Here is a 16,791-nt window from a genome sequence, read left to right on the forward strand (position 1 = left end):
GACACAGCCTTCCCCTGTACTCAGCCCCACTAAAGAATGCTTTTTTTCTTCTTCTTTTGGTTCCCAATGTGACATATTTTTGCTAGATATGGCAGAGGTGTAGTTTTAGTATTCTGGAATAAGCCAGGAGGTATATTTTTGCTCTCAGCTTAAAAGGCTCATTTTTTCATATGTTTACAGATGGAAAAGATAAATGGATGATAGCTGATAAAATCTTCAAGTAATTGAAATCCCAATTCACATTTATAACCAAATTATCAGCTCACCTTTTATTTGAGTTTAGATAATAGGTATGCATCTTTCTTTGCTTTGTGTCTAAATACTGATAGCCTCATTGTCCCCTGTATTTGTGACTGTAATAAAACCTTTTGATAAGGTTGTGTTTGATGGAAATGTATGTGGCCCTTTTAACAGGAGCAGACCCCATGATAAGGCTACTACCAAGCTCTCAGTTCCCAGGGCAGCCTAAACAGCAGGACAAGGGGCACTCAGTATCTAACATTTCATGCGATGTTAGGAGGCGGATGTTAGACTTTCCTATCGGGAGAGGGAGAGCTCTCTCTTTCCCACGCATACATGGGAAGTCACTACCTGCTGAAGAGAAGACAGGTGTGTGCATTCCTGGGGTCAGACAGAGGAATTGTTCTAGCACTGTTCCCTGTCTTCATCTTTGGACACTGGAGATGACACTGTTGGAATGAATGCCATCTAGTTCCCAATGGGAAAGAGGAGAGAAGGCCATACTGTGGTTGTACCTTTAATTCGCTTAGAAGACTATAAGGAAATTGACTGGAGAGCCTCTGCTGGGCTGTTCTCAGAAGCTAGTTTGGCTCTTGATGGCAAAATGGCCAAAAGACCTGGAGGTAAGACATGAGGATCCAAAGTGATTTCCAAAGAAAACATGGGAGACTCTTGGAGCAAATGAGCGACAATTTCTGAGATCTTTGTGGATACCCTACTCAATTCATGAATATTACTTATAATTTCCCCTTCAAACTTTTAATTTGTGGCTAAAACCATTACTTTTGCATATCTCTTCACTCTATTCACTTCCATGACCAACATAAACAATTTGAACAGTGAGCAATCCTTCTGTTTCTAAAGGGAAAAAAGGATACCCACTCCATCCCAGGTAGTCCTCTAGCCCTTTTGGGGCCTTAGCAGGGGTCCACCTTGAGACAAGGTTGATGTCACTGTGTGAATCCCTGAAGCAACAAATTCCACACTCCTAGGTCACTCTTAAATCCCTTAAGCTTACATCCATTGGTGCTCTTGCTTACTTTCCGAGATCCAAACCTCAGAATTTTCTCTCTAGGTTCTCTGGAATCCTGTTTTATGCAACTAAGCAACCCTAAATTCTTAGATAGTGTGCCTAACTGCCAATTCATGGTTTGAAGTTGAGATAGGGTTCTTCCTCATCAATCCTGGCACCTCTAGAGCTCTTTCTTGCAGTGTTGTTTAGAAATTCCAGGTCCCGTTTCTCCCTTCCTAGCTGTGGCTCATGCATCAGGACCAGTTCTTTGCCAATGTCACCACTGTTGCCCTTTGTCTGTCTGCTTCAAGAAACCGGCAACAACCTGAGCATGATTTTTTTTTTGCCTGAGTAGTCTTTTAGCCTGCTGGTCTCTAACCTCAAGCAGGCCTTTCTGAATATGCATCTTTAACTTATGACAGTATTTTTAAAGTTAACATTGTAACACCTGACATAAAATTTAAGAACCTTGCATCAGTTTAAAGAACTTCTTTCTTTTGTTCTATTGTTCTTTTACATCCACATACATGCTATGCCCCACCATACACTCTTATAATCCTTGCATGTAACAGTCATGGTCATTTAGAGAAATTAAGGAAGGATAGTCTTTTATATTAACCTGTATACTTACCATTTCCAGCGCTCTTCTTACCTTCCTGTGGATCTGTTTTTCATTTTGATATTTCCTTTTTACATGAAGGACTTCCTTTGTCATTGCACTGTCTCTTGACTTCATTCAGATGAGTCTGTCCTGCTTCCCACCACAAAGGTAAGGTCAATTCTCATTGGACAGGGGGTAATAGGAGAGTCCATATCAAGGATGTGACCCTTGAGTATGGTCTTGAAAGACGAATAGGTAATTAGCTACTCAGATGGTGGAAATGATTTACCTGCCTATGACACATTGTGTTTTATTCTTCTGAGCCATGCAGGCAGGTTCCCAGATAGCATTGCCCAGTGTGTCTGTGCCATGGGAATTGTATGGCAGCAAACTATTTCTGTGAGTTTCTGCTAAGATCAACAAAGGAAGAAATACAGTGGAGACTTGGTGGATATGCAGTTCTACCCAGCTATGTAAATCTTCTCAACAAGACAAGAACATAATGGAAACAACATGGGCTTTGGAGAAGGATGGACTCGGTCCAATACCTTAGGCAAATTACTTAATCTTTTGGAGCCTCAATTTTAGTGGAATGGAATTAAGATTTAAGTTCAGAAGTAACCATATAGCTTAAACCTAACATTTGTAAATCAAGAGTTTAGGGATTGTCACACAATAGCCTCTCCAAAAATGCTAGTTTCCTTCTTTCCTCTCACATGTAATATGTTAGTGGCTAACTCTGCTATTCTTGCACCTAAGGCCACAAGGAATTAGTATAATCACAAGGTTTGTCTTTTGACTCCCATTTCTGTTGCCTAAAGAAAGCTACCCTTGTTTAAGTAACCAACGAACGCAGTAGCTGCTTCATAATGAGGCCTTCCTTCCTTCTAAATATGCACTGATTGTCAAGGTGATGGAGGAGGTTCATTATTTAGAGGCATAATTAAAGGGCACTTCCTTTAGTTAAACTAACGAGCAGTAAGTGCAGCAATATTTGCATGTTTAGACATTAAGGATGGAAACAAATGACTCGTAGGAGATTGGGAGTAAGTAGGGATGGTAGGGCAAATTAATCTCACTGCTGGACCTCCAGGGTTATTGCTTTTTAAGACTTCCTCAAAGGACTGGTCTTCCCTGGGAAGTCAGCTCCAGTGTCTTCTCCTGTTTTATGGGATGAGTGGGCCTCTCAGCACCTTGCCTCTCGAGCAAGCTGATCTTTGTTTCGAAATATGCTAAAACATGATTCCTGATGAGCTGAGCTTGGAATCTGTTTCTGGATAGACATCCATGCCCAGTTCTAAACACTTAGGTTCTGAACACTGGGGATATTGGCATATTCTTGTCACCTTGTATATTCACTAAGGTTGTAAATTCCCCCATGTCAAGAATGATGCCTTTAACCCTCTTGGAGTATGCATGTTTTGAGGTCATCTACAAGGTTCTTGTACTTCTCAGATGACAGATGTGGAAAGTACCTCGCTATGTCTCTTGTTCTTCATCACTAACCTGGGTGCTATGCCCAAGCTGTAAGATTTTTGTTAGAATTTTCAAGAAGTACCCAGCAACAAAGTAAGAACTTCAGTAATGCTGGTTCCAAGTCTCCTTCTCACTGCACAAGGACTTTGCAGTGGTTAGTGTTTTTGTATCATGTCTCCTAAGGAAGGGAGATTAGCATTGGAATTGGCCATTTTATAGTGAGAGTCAATTTTGCCAATTTCTAAAACATGATTCCTGAGGGGCTGAACTTGGAATCTGTTTCTGGATGGACATCCACGCCCAGTTCTAAACACTTAGGTTCTAAACACTGGGAGTATTGGCTTATTCTTGTCATCTTGCATATTGATTGATTGCATATTGATTGATTGATTGATATCATATTGAATGATATCATATTGATTGATTCACTAAGGTGAGTCAATCCACTTTCCATAGTGTGGACATGGTAGAGTAAACTATCTTTCATATAAAGAAAGCAAACATTTGGCTTCCATTCCAAGGAGGCGTCTCCCTCCCCTCCTACTACCACCAATCCCTGGAGAATACTAGAAAGACAGGAGCAGGACACAGCCAGTGTGGTGACTGAGCTCATGCTGCTTCCATTGGGACCACTTCATGAAATTTTGAGCAACTTCATTTATTATTGAATAGGTTATTTGATTTCCTAAGCATTTTAATTGTGTTAACATTCTTTCTTTCTTTTTAACAGTAAAATGACAATCTTTTTAATGTTGACATTATTTCCTTCTTTTTAACACTGATTTTAAATATACTTTAGGGATTATCTACTGAAAACATGCATTCGTCGCCTCTGGGCAGATGTACTGGCTAAAACGCAAATAATGATTTCACAGGAGCGAAAGGAATTGCTGAGCAGGTGCTTGTTAGGGGAAGAGAGACCAGAGAGAGAGAGCCAGGTCTGCCAGCAGAAGGAGAAAGACATAGAATAATTAGTATCTTTGATTTGTTGAGATTTAGCAGTTGTGTAGCCTCAGAGTTCCAGCCGGGATTCGAAATCAGGAGGAGTCAGTGATTCGAAATCAGGAGGAGTCAGTGATATTGCAGCAGGGAAAAGAATGACGTCCCCACAGCTCTGCATTCACTGAGAGTTTGGATTCTCCTTTAGTGCAGGCTCTTCAGAAGAAAAATAGAAGAAAATCCTTTGAATAAGAATGAAAATCTGAGAAAACCCTGAGAAATCAGCTTTTCAAGCAAATGGCTCAGGATGCACTGCTAAATAAAGCTATGGAAACTCTCAGTGGGTTTGCGGAGAGTATGCTCACAATAAGACACAAATGGAATTATCTAATTATCAGATTTTACTTTTGTTAGGTATGCAATAAACTCCACCAACATTTGGCAACACTGATCTGCACTTTGTTAAACTCCTTTCCTTTTATTCATTTCACTTTGGTCTCCCGATGACTTCCTTCTGTTAGTCATGGTTTGGCCTCTGGAACTCTGCAGAAGTCTCTTTCTTGCCAGTAATCATGGCAGTCCCTATTTGTTAACTACCCGTTACAGATCTGCAGTTTTACCTGTGCTGCAGGGGTGAGCTAGAGTGGACAGTTCATTTGGAAAGTGATTCTGGGGAGAAGGAGAGATGAAGTGTAGAGAGTAAGGCAGGGAAGGAGGAACCGGCAATCCAAGGCAGCATTGTGAAGGTCATCACTGGGTGCAGTGGGAGCTTCTCTCCACTGGGACCCCTGAGAAAGTGAGGGTGTTGCCCAGAACTGCTCCTCATCTTTGAGACTGGCTGCTCTTGCACCCTTTTGGGGTGAAAGGTGCTCCCAAGGGTGATAACACTGCCGCACTTCTGGACTGCGCTCACTGGAGCCAAGCAGGCTCCCACTGCCTAGGAGGCGGCCCTGGGGCAGACAGCAGAAAGGCACAGTGGTGCAGCGGGTGCACTGCACAAGGGACTAGCGGGCTGAGCTGGGTTTCTGTGCTTCAGGGAAAGGGCAGGTATTGTTTAGAAAATCTAATCCTCATATCAACTTTGTCAACTTTAAGCTTCCAGGTGAGGCTCTGTCAAGAAAAAGAGAATTTTCTGTTTGGTTAGCATTTACAGAGCCATGCCCAGAGGACTCAGAGTTTCTTCTTTAAAAACAAAAGTTTCCTTTTCCACATTTCATGGTAGGTGAGGAGACTAGGCAGCTTAGGCTAGAAGAACATGGCTTAGAGAAGAAGGAAAGGCCGAACTCTGCCCCTTGGGAATCCTAGTCCCAAGGCTTGTGAAGCAGCCGGCCTGGTGACAAGTCAGGAGCAAGCAGCCAACGAGACACGAGGCGGAGCCTCTTTCTCCCGCCCTCCCAGGGCCCACGCGCCAGGGGGAGGGCTCTCTGGAGACCTGGGGCGGAGGAGCCACACACTGGCGTGCAGAGAGTCCACGTGTCTGCTCAGAAACGCTGGCCCAAGGTCACCTCAGTAAGGTGTGGGGAGATGAGAGGTGGCTTGATTTATGAGCCTGAGGCAGCTCCCCAAGGCTCATGAGTGATGTGTTAGTTTCCTATTGCTGCTGCAACAATCCCACAAACTTTGTGGCTTAAAGCAGCACAGATTTATTATCTTGCAGTTTTGGAGGTCAGAAGTCTGAGCCGAGTTTCACTGGACTAACATCGGGGTGCTAGCAGGGCCGCATCTCTTCTGGAGGCTGTACCAAAGGATCTGTCTTCTCCTTCCCTTCTCCAGGTGCCAGATTCGGGCTGCGTTCCTTGGCTGGTGGCCTTACATCACTCTGACCTCCACTTCCATCTCTGCCTCTCCTCTAGCATAAGCCTTCCCTCCCTGCTTACAAGGACACCTGCCATCACACTGGGCTCATACGAAGAAACAAAAGAATGGAAGAACAAAACCCACATGTACTCACTGCTAAACTGAAGCTTATAGATCAATACTCATCTTGCACATATGGTAGTAAAGTTCAACAGCAATCAAGCAGGCTGAGGGCAGGGAGGGGATGGGTAAATTCACACCTAACAGGTACGATGCACACTATATGGGTAATGGACACACTTATAACTTTGACTCAAACTGTACAAAAGCAATTCATGTAACCAAAATGTTTGTACCCCTATAATACTGTGAAATTAAAAAAAAAAAAAGAAAATACAGAATAACCTCTCTATCTCAAGATCCTTAACTTAGTCACATATGCAAAAACCTTTTTTTTGCCATATATGCCAACATATTCACAGATTTCCGGAATTAGGAAGTGGACATCTTTGCGAGTCATTATTCTGTCTGCCACAGCGGCTAACAGGGGACCCAGAGGTGCCAGGTGGGGCAGCATGCCATAGAGGTAATCAGGGCAGACACGCAGCTGGGACCCGGGGCATGACGAAGGACTGCTGCAAAAGGGGCTTCCAACTGCAGAAGCAGCTCAGGTACACAGGCTGCAGAGCCGGGTGCCAGCAGGTCGGCACCTCTCTCAAAGGAAGCAGAATGAATGGGCCAAGCGTGTCAGCAGCCACCTTTCCAGAAGCAGATGATCCAGCTACCACGCAGTTCTGACCCAGGAAGACCTAGAGCATCCCCGGTGGGTCTGAGAGCCCTGCTCTGCCAACGCCACGCAGCCATGGAAGCCACATCTCCCCAAATGTTTAGAAGCTCTCTTGGAGATAGAAAGAGGCAGGGAGAGGGGCTCCAAGAGGACTGGGGGCTTGTTAGGGAGCCTATCTATATATATTAGGGAGAAATAAAGAATATCAGTTTTCTTTGCACATCCAAGTGAGGGTCATGGATACCACATACATTATTTACCCAGAGTAACCCTGTAAGATGGCATTTTGGAAAAAGTCATTTGAGATTCTGCCTGAAAGAGAGAACAAAGAGGTTCTGGACATTCCTCCCCCTCTGTTTAGGACATCTGCTCTTACAGGAATCAGGCCTTCCTGAAGGCAGGTTACAGGCAGGGATGCCGAGCAGGGTAGTATTGCGGCACTGGAAGAAACATGGCCAACGCATCCAAGAGTTAGTCTTTAACAGCAGAATTAGAGTGCTGACAATGCCCAATTATTTTGCTCATTAGGATGACCAGTCTGAACTGCACTGACCATTCTCCAATTAACTCCTTGGCACTTTGGCTATAATAATGATTGAACTAACCTATTTGACTCTCCGTGTGGCTGAACGAGCAGATGCAAGTAAACTGACTCTGCATCATTCTAACACTCTTTCCTCACCAAGAATAAAGGGTTTATTCACTTTTAGTTTCTTCCAGGAGCTTTAGAATTCTGTGCAAGTAGAATGGATTTGACAGGCAAAGCCTGTGGCCCAAGACAAATGTGCTCAAATCCTGGCTCTGGGGAACGTGGGCCCGTGGCTTGCTCTCTCCTTTGTGTTAGAGAAAGGAATGCCACTATCGACACCAGTGGACCCCCTGGGTGTGGTGAGGGGCTACTGGGGACCTGACAAGCTCCCCCATATAGGGAATCCAGCATTCTTTATGGGGGTGGGGCAAGGAGAATGGAGAATGCTCCTTTTACAAAAGACAAGTGGGTCTCTTTTAAGAAAAACCAAACTTCTCAAATGGACATGTTATTATGTAATTTTCTTATGTCAAAATAATAGGTTGGTTTTTTTTTTTTAAAACAGTTGTCTCAAACTAGTGACCAGAGGGTAAAAGTGGACTGGAGAATGTTTTCTGGCCTGATGATATCTTTTTTTAAATGAGAAAATGTACCAAAAAAAGAGAAAATGTTAAAAATTAGTATATTTTACATGGAGATCTGGTTTCCAACTTTTGAACAATTGGAAGTGCAGCACCAGGCATGGAATCTTGTATGGTCTAGAGCTGTGTGATGGCTGAATCTTTATTTTTTACTTTATTTTAATGTTTTTTGCAGCTAAATCTTTAATTCACCCAGTCAGGTATCTGGCTTCACCCAGCCAGGTATCTTTACTCATTCTTGCTGCTTCTTCCCACCCGCAATTGTTAGAGCTTGTTCTTGCAGGAGAATGGTCCCCAGGGTGCATAAACTGGGTATAAAGGGGCAGGGCCCTGAGCTTCCCAGGGTAGAGCTATGCCCTTCCTTTCTCTCTCCCCGGTGCCCATCACAAGTTCTGGCACAGAGAGGACAATTGACCAACTGAATGAACTTGACTCTCATATCTTGTGCTTGTTGCACTTTATCAGAGATGCATTTATTTTCCTCATATGAGCTGGGGGCATCTGTGCTCTTGCTGGTCGATTAAGGCTGTCACTCAAGCTGTATCTTCCCATAATGGGAGCACAGAGTAAAGCATCAGCAGATTCCCCTCCAAGCACCGACAGGTTCGAAGGGAAGATCATTAGAATTTGTGACACTGAGTCAACCATGCCCAAATGATATTAAAGCCGGGAGGAGCAGCAAATTAGTAAACTTTCCTGTGTGTGTTGGCAGCTGGGCAGTCGCCTCTGCTCTTGTCTGGGTTTGCACGTGACTCACTGCAGGCTCGAGGGATTTGTATCAGCAGATCCTAAGTAAAAATCCCATTAAAAAGACAAAAAGGCGTTCTCCTCATCATTATGATCCCTTTAGTGAGATGCACTGGATCGTCAGAGGCATCTCCTGGAGCTGCCTGGTAATGGATTTACCTGGCTGTCCATCACCTTGGCCAAGGCCTGCCGAAGTGTGGGGCAGAGCAGCCGGGCTGACAAAAGCACCCGGTGCCTCTGGAAACGCCTTGCTCCCTGGGCATTCCCGAAGGGCTATGAGGGAACCATCCTGCACCTCTCGACTGGTTTCAATGCTGTGAGGAGATGGCTATTCAAACATACCTGTCTGGGTTGGGGTTCCGGCCTGGCTGTAGAGGCAGAAGACGGGGAGACCCTGGCTCTAACACAGCCCTTGCCACCAGCCCCATCCAATGACCTGGCCTGGGCCGTATTTGCTTAAACTTGATAAATTCGGTGGCTGTCCTACTAGCATTCTTCACATTTGCCTACCTTTACAACTGTCAATCTTGTGCTGAGTAACAGATGCTTCAGCTGTGGCTCATTCCTTTGGGGATAAAGAACCAACTCAATACCGTATTGTAAGAAGCCACGTGGGATTTGATTTCCACCTCTTCCTCCACACTTGGCTCCTAGTGCCTGCCAAAGTCTTGTGCCCCCGCCCCATGCTTGTGCCCTGCCACCCTCAGAGCTCACATTCTCTGACAACGGCCTCCTCGCTGCTCTGCCAGGGCGGCTGCCTGGCCCTGCAGTGCGGAGCACTCCACGCTCCAGCCACGTGTTCCTCTGCCAGGTGCTCTCCCAGGCTTTTATCCCCAGCACCACGACAGGTGTCCCCAGGTGGGCTCTCACAGACCCCCCTGAGCTGGCCCCCTGACTTCCACTTTGTACATATCGCATGAGATTGTAAACTATTTATGTGTTTGTCTTACTCACTATCATGGAAACTCTAGAGAGCAGAGACTCCTATTTTAGCTGCCGACCCACCTGATCAGCACAGAGCCTAGCACACAGTTTGTGTCAAGAAAAAACTGCTGGATAAAAAAAATAAATGAGCCCTCATCAGGCATTAGCACAGATATTATGCTCTGGAATTCTCAAGGTGGGCCAGGAGTTTAAATCCACACAATACATGAGACTGGCTGAGTCCTTGCTGGCCAAAGCCAGAAAGTTCTGTAAGTTACAGATGGCGGAAAAAAAAAAAAAAAAGGTGGTAAATCTAGTAAGATCTTGAAATAAGATATCAAAATCAAAGATGAATAACATTTGCGATTCAGAGAGTTAAAAATGGCAACATTTAAGAATTTTTAAATGCTCAATCAAATGAATCAAAAGATCAGTTAATCACCAGAAGGTTTTAAAAGATTGAGTTTTTCCCTCTCTCCTTTCCTCTCTCCCTTGCTCTTCCTCCCTTCCCGCACTTCAACTCTCCCTTCTTTTGACGTCGACATCCATTCACCATCATGCAGACATTTACCAGGCCCCAGCCTTGTGCTCAGGCCTGTAACACACAGGGAAGAGCTGGAGGTGAGCAAGACCCTGTCCTGCTCCCCCAAGCCCAGCACAAGTGAGCAGGTGGGCAGTGCAAATGGATGATTGTGGTGCTGTTAGTCCTGGGATGGAGTTCTGCGTGGAGTCTGGGAGTAGAGGCGAGCGGTGAGTCCCCCAGGGGTGTGGTCCAGGAAGGCTTTCCAGGGAGGAGACTCTATCATGTATGCACATTCTGGGCATCAAGTGACTTACACCCAAGACACTTCTGGGAAGATTCTGTCTATGCAGGAAGCTGAGCGAGAAGAAAGGGATCTGTGGGCTGGTCTATATACAGCACTGCATTGCTAGTTTGGGTGTTGTCTCGGTTTCCTACACTCTACTCTCTAGGGCTCCTTTCAGAGGAAGGGCAGCTGTCCAGGTGAGCTGGGGATTGGATCGTCAGTAGGCTGTCTTCAAATCTTTACATTTGTTTCTTTAGTAGAGGAATGCTATGGACTAAATTGTGTCTCCCCCACCACCAAATTCATATTTTGAAATCCTAATCCCAATATATTTGGAAATAGGATCTTTAAGAAGTAATTAAGGTTAACTGAGGACACAAGGGTGAGGCACTAATTCGATAGGGCTGGTTCCTTACAAGGAGACTGGACTCCAGAGCTCGGGCTCTCTGCCATGAGAGGAACAAGAGGAACGGTGAGGCAGAGGCCCTCCCAGAGCCGGGAAGGGACCTCTCATTAGGAACTGAATCGATGGGCACCTTGATCTTGGACTTCCCAACCTCCTTAATTGTGAGAAAGCAAATTTCTTTCATTTAAGCCACCCAACCTGTGGTATTTTGTTACAGTAGTCTGGGCAGAAAGAAGACAAGAAGAAGACAGACCTTGACCAGAGTAGAGATTTGAGAATTTGATAGGATTTCATCAAGACTATGAACATTTTGCGTTTCAGTGATAATTCTGATCTCTAAATTTTAAAAAATTAAAATTTTAAAGTGTAAATTAGCAAACTCATCAAAGAGACAGCATGGTATAATAGAAAGGGCAGATCTAGCCATGGTTTGCTGTGTGACCCTGAGCAAGCCATGGACCTCAGTCTCCTGCCTCATTTTACCCACTGGGAAGGACTGGCAGAGATGAGAGAGAGTGGTCTCCCACACACAGCAAGCCTGGCTCAGAGCAGGCATCAGTAAATGGTAGTCAATGAGATCAGAGTAGTTTGGAAGGTGTTCAGTGAATCTCAGCCCTTCCTTAAATTCACCACTTCATGAACAGATTTCAGAAATGCTACATTCACTATATCTTTACTCTATAGAGCCAGAATTCCTTCTTTATCTATTTTTAATTTCCAACCCCATGACTTCACTTGCTGTATCAGTGCTTCTCAATCCCATCTTAGAAAATGCCACAGGGTATCTATAATTATCTCGACCAGTATAGCCATGCTCTTATTTTAAAACCTCTCACAATATGGAATTTATTTTAATTCACTTAAATTTGTGTTGTACATTTTAAAACATCCCATAAAAGCCATATGGCACGTTAGGACATAGCTGAGAGGTTGCCGAGAAATAAAATAAACAATACCAAGGTTTCACAATTCCTGTGAGATCCAGAACTCCTAACTCAGAGGAAGATATACTAATCCAGATGCCAGAGTTTTAGAATCCTGGAATCCAGCAGGATGAGATTTACTGGCAGCGGATTAGGCAGTTGCCACTGGGTTCCCCCAAAACATCTTTTGCATCAGCCCAGCATCCTTAATCTTGTCACGTTGCCTGGAGTTCTGCCGTAGAGAGACCCCCAGGGTTGATGAATCTTTGTTTTAAAGAGCATGTGTGTACTTCTGTGGGGATGAAATGGGGCAGCGATCATTCCCATCTCAATGGGTATTAGTTCCTCCGGGAATGTTTCTCAGGAGCACTCTGAGGTCAGCCCCTGGGGGCTGGGACTTAGGTGCTACATAGGGAGAGGATCGTAGGGTATAGACCAGCGACAAGGAGGGAGAAGAGAAAGGATTATGAAACAATCAGCCCCCGGCAAGGTGAGGCAGGTAGTACACACAGTGGACTTTAGAGGAAGAAAAGAAAACCAAGGGCCCCAGGAGTGCTTGACCCAGGAAAAAAAACGAAATGAGATGCTGGGGCCCCAGGCAGGAAAGGGCATAGAACAGGCATCATCTACTTCATTAATCAGCATCGACTCTTCAATCCCTTTCTCTGACTGCTGCCATTCTCCCTCTTGATAATTTAAAAACCCTTTTTAAAAATTATCCCCTGGTCCCTTTCAAACCTAAGTGAAGGCCAACTCTAGGCTTGCTGCACAGACACGCCCTAGAGGCACAGCCACCCAGACAGGCGGGTGCCACCTTTGCCATCTCAATGCTGGCCAGCGCTCGGAAACAGACCCTGCAAAGCTTTGGATTCAAGCCAGACACTTGCTTTGCCATTGACAAGTATGACGCAGTGGCCCTTGTGATGGAAAGTCATGAGGTTCTGGAGTGAGTCACAAATTTTTCCACTTCAAAAAAGAGCACGCACTGCTCACAATGCGCTGTGTCCCTGCTTACTTCAAAGTCCGCAGGTCCCCGTTCTCAGCCTTTGTCACCCAGAGGGGCTAGCAGAGCACCAAAGGAGAGATGTGGAGCATTCATGATGTAAAGACATGCTAGCAAACATCACAGGCGGGGCCTGGGGAGCAGGAGAACCAGCTTCCACGAGCTCAACTTGGGTCAGATGGACAAGATGCGCACGGACAGGTCCACTGACCCGCAGTATCCCAGCAGGGAAATGTGGTCCTCCCTGCTCCCTACTGGCTTTAAGGAGGCAGTTTCCATCCAGATTTTAAGACGCTGTGTATCTCCCTCAGCTGATTTTTCCAAAAACCAGCAAGTGGCTAAAACCTTGGGGTCCCTCCCCACTGCCATCACGTCTGGATCAAACCGACCCTCGCTGCAAAGGCGTGAGTGGGGCAGGGTGAGGGCAGTGCCATACCTGGTCCAGCTTCCAGTGGAACTCTGCGGGCCGGAAGGTATCAGCCTGGTCGAAGTCCTTCCGCAAGAGGAAGACGAGGCGGCAGTTGTGCACGTACAGGGCATAGTGATGCCGGTTCATTTCTGAAAAGCAGAATGAGGATTTGGGGAGTGATAGAATCCCTGTGTCAGTCTCCACCAGAGGAGTCTTGCTGCTACATCACCCAGCACAGCTGAAAGGACAAAGGAACGTGCATTCCCGTCTTCTCATTTACAACTGTGATTGTTCTAGATTAGAACATACATGGTGGAGCTCACTGAAATGGGAGAGGAAGACTCAGGAAAACCCACAACAAAACTTTTGCTGAGAAGCCATTGGAGCTTTAAATACCAACCTAACCTACAGTCAGATACTGCATCAGACCCAGGGTAAAAATTACTTAGGATAACAAGCTCTTTATTTTTGGTTACAAATGCTTCTGGGAGGGTTGAGGGGGCTCTCTGCCCATCACATGAGCCACTCCTTGAACACGGTGGTTTCTCCTCAAGTTCTGGGTTTTTATTTTATTCATCAGACTTGACAGCAGTGGCCACAGAGCACGCCTCCTGTCTCTGCCTAATCTATATTAAGAGCAGCTGCCTCACTTTTAGCTGCTGGGAGGAGGGGGCAGATTGATTTTCCAGCATTAGACATAGTTCCGTGACTCTCCGAAGCAGTGAATGAATTCCCCTCCCCATACAGACAATCAATGGGAACTTTTCTTCCCCTGATATGAAAACTTCCTTTCTTGCTTGGATCCCAGCCATGATGCCTGTAGCCACAGGACACTACTGATTGGAAGAAGATGACCTGTGTTTTGACTGGTACTTAGAGAACTCACATTTTACTACATGATAGCACACACAGAGACCTACCAGGAAGAAGATGCTTCATAAATGTTGGGTGAATGAGCAGGTGATCGTGTGTAGTGGAAAGAACATGGGCTCTAGATACTGAGAGACTTTGAGTGGAGCTGTATCTTTGGGTGGTGTTGGGAGAGCCTTAGTTTCCTTAACTATGTCATTAAAAGGGCGCTGGATTATCCTAATGTGCTGTAAGAATAGGAAACTGTGATTGATTTCTATATATCCTGCACAAATCTTGCCTATGAAGTTTGGGTGAGAGGAATCAACACAATTCCACTCCTAGGGTGGGCCCTGTTTGCTCCTGGCCAACAGGCTCACGCAGTCCCCCTGCCGCCATGGTGGCTGGTTCGGGGCCCATCCCTGCGGTCAGCAGTGTGGGCCTTTTCCTGGCACCTCACCACTCCCCTTCCCGCCGTCCCAGGGCTTCAGTGAGGAATGGGCAAGTGATGCAATGCAATTCAGGCCAATGATATGGCACTTCTCTGACAGCTTCTGGGAAAGAACCCATTTTTCTTTTAGCAGAAAGCAAACAGAAAAGACACTCTCTTTCCCGCAGAAAATTGTCTTATATAATTGGGAAGTTTGAGCTGCTCCATCTGTATTTGCTAACAAAAGTGGGTGCACGTCTAGGCACAGATCTGAGAGGCTGCAGCAACAAGGGCCAGGCCTTGCAATCTACCTTGATGATAACTTTGAGCCATCATAGCCCTGGACGTTTTCAGTTACAAGAAACCCACATTCTCTTTATTATTTCCAGTTTTCGGTTATCTGATGTCAGTTTGATCTGGACTTCCCATTCTTTGTAGCCGAAAGCATCTTAATTGATACAATGAGGGACTGTGTGGAAAGCATCTGCCCAGAACAGATGCTCGATAACTGTTACTTATTATAAGGACTATTACGCTGCCACGTGACCATGACGACAAGACAAAGCAGAGTTAGAAGCCGTTTTCAGGAAAGCATCACCATTCTTGAGATCATAACCAAAGGACGGCGGGAAAGGGAGTGGTGAGGTGCCAAGTGTGGCGGGACTGGCCTGGGCCAACGTCTGGGTGACCACTCAGCCTCTGGGTCACCAAACCCTCCTGGCCCGGTTATGGGGATTTTACTACGTATTTCTTGTCCTCCTCCTCACTGCATAACTGATTTTCTGTAGTTTCTGTTGGTAACTGTTAGGACATACATAAAGAAAGAATTTTTGCCTTTACTTTGCTTTGGAGTCAGGAGAGGTTGGGGTGAGGAGGAGGAACTAGAGGAATGAAAGAGCAGACCTCACTCACTCTGCTGGAACATCTTCTGGCCTAGGAGGTTTCTCCCTCCCTCTGCCCCCACTTCTGGATTCCTGGTGTCAACGCACATGCCAGGGGACATGGCTTATCCAATGTGTTGGTGATGTGATTTGCTCAGGAATCAACTTCATTTCTTTTCCTGTCCCTAGGTATTCTTTAATGAAGCTTTCTTCCTTTCTCTTTGTTCATATCTTTGGAAAATCCTGAAGCCTTCTGATCACTCTCAGATATTAGAATAGTCTTGAAGGGTTCAATCCAAATCAGACATCAATCTCTCATCCAGTTAAAAGATATTCCCCCCTCCTCCCATCAGTTTTATCCACGGCTTGGCAACCAACAACAGGGGAAGGATGGGGTGATGTCTTTCATTGTTCTTGTTCCATATTCTCATCCCCCAAATTCCTCTTAGCTCCAATCATGATCAGAGGTAGGCAAAGGCAGCTGAGCAGAAGGGAAGTGTAAAGTCTCTTTAAAAAGCTGGTGGAATTTTTCATTTTCACATGGATATTGAAAGTCCTCTCTGGTGGCAGGTGTCTATATATGGCTCCGTCACTGGTGCATGGGTTGGTTTTTGGAGAGGCTCTGCATAAGTCTCTATGTTGTCTCCCTTACCTACCACACCCCCAATAATGATGGCCATACCATGAATCTTTATGTAGGAATTGATATAGTAGGTGACATGGACCCTCTCCTGATGACTGGGACATGTGTGCTTGTCCCCATCTCACCTTTGTTGGCCCTTGCCTCTCCATTCCTGCTCTGAAAGATGCTCTTCCCAGCTTACTTTTCATGACTTCTCCTCAGCCCCTGCCCTCTCTCTCTAATCCCCTCCTGCACACACATCTGCCCCTGTGGCTGGGATCCCTCCTCCTGGCATGCAGCCCTCTGAGCTCTAGCTTTGCACAGTTGTGGATGCCCATTTGGCCCACAAGAACAAGAACACCTGTGTTCTGCCCAATCATAATAGGAACCTGTTCTCACTGCCCCTCTCTCCTCACCCTCCCCTTGAGGCAGCTCCAGACTTCAGACACCCTAGGCAAGAATCGTGCCTCAGCTTTCATGTACTCTAAACTCCTGGGGTTATAAGTCAAACTTTCCCAGGGTTCTCCTGGGCTCTGCTCTGACACCAGCCTAGAGCAGACTCAAGAGTGTTTACAGCTCAGCCAGCTGGCAGCAGAGAGTGAAATTCCCACTCCTCTCTACAGAAGACAACCTCGATCCTTTTAAGTGGTTTTCTGGGCACCTCTGGAAGTGTGGGAGTATGCCTTCCTTTCTAGCAGTCACGAAGAAGACCATCTTAGCACTTTCTACCAAGCTGACATTTCTGCCTCTCTCACCTGGTGATTGCTGG

The 16,791-nt window shown here is 45.7% G+C and overlaps 1 protein-coding gene across 1 annotated transcript in view; it reads right to left on the reverse strand.

Annotated features, from left to right (window-relative positions):
* The window catches only part of CLSTN2 (calsyntenin 2), a 590,942-nt gene that overhangs the window by 66,505 nt on the left and 507,646 nt on the right, over positions 1-16,791 (reverse strand). Inside the window, exon 8 of the mRNA XM_012762292.2 lies at positions 13,268-13,389. Within this exon, the coding sequence (XP_012617746.1) occupies positions 13,268-13,389 (122 nt within the window). The remainder of the gene's footprint in view (positions 1-13,267; positions 13,390-16,791) is intronic.

This window comes from Microcebus murinus, chromosome 1, assembly GCF_040939455.1.
Source record: "Microcebus murinus isolate Inina chromosome 1, M.murinus_Inina_mat1.0, whole genome shotgun sequence".
Taxonomy (NCBI): domain Eukaryota; kingdom Metazoa; phylum Chordata; class Mammalia; order Primates; family Cheirogaleidae; genus Microcebus; species Microcebus murinus.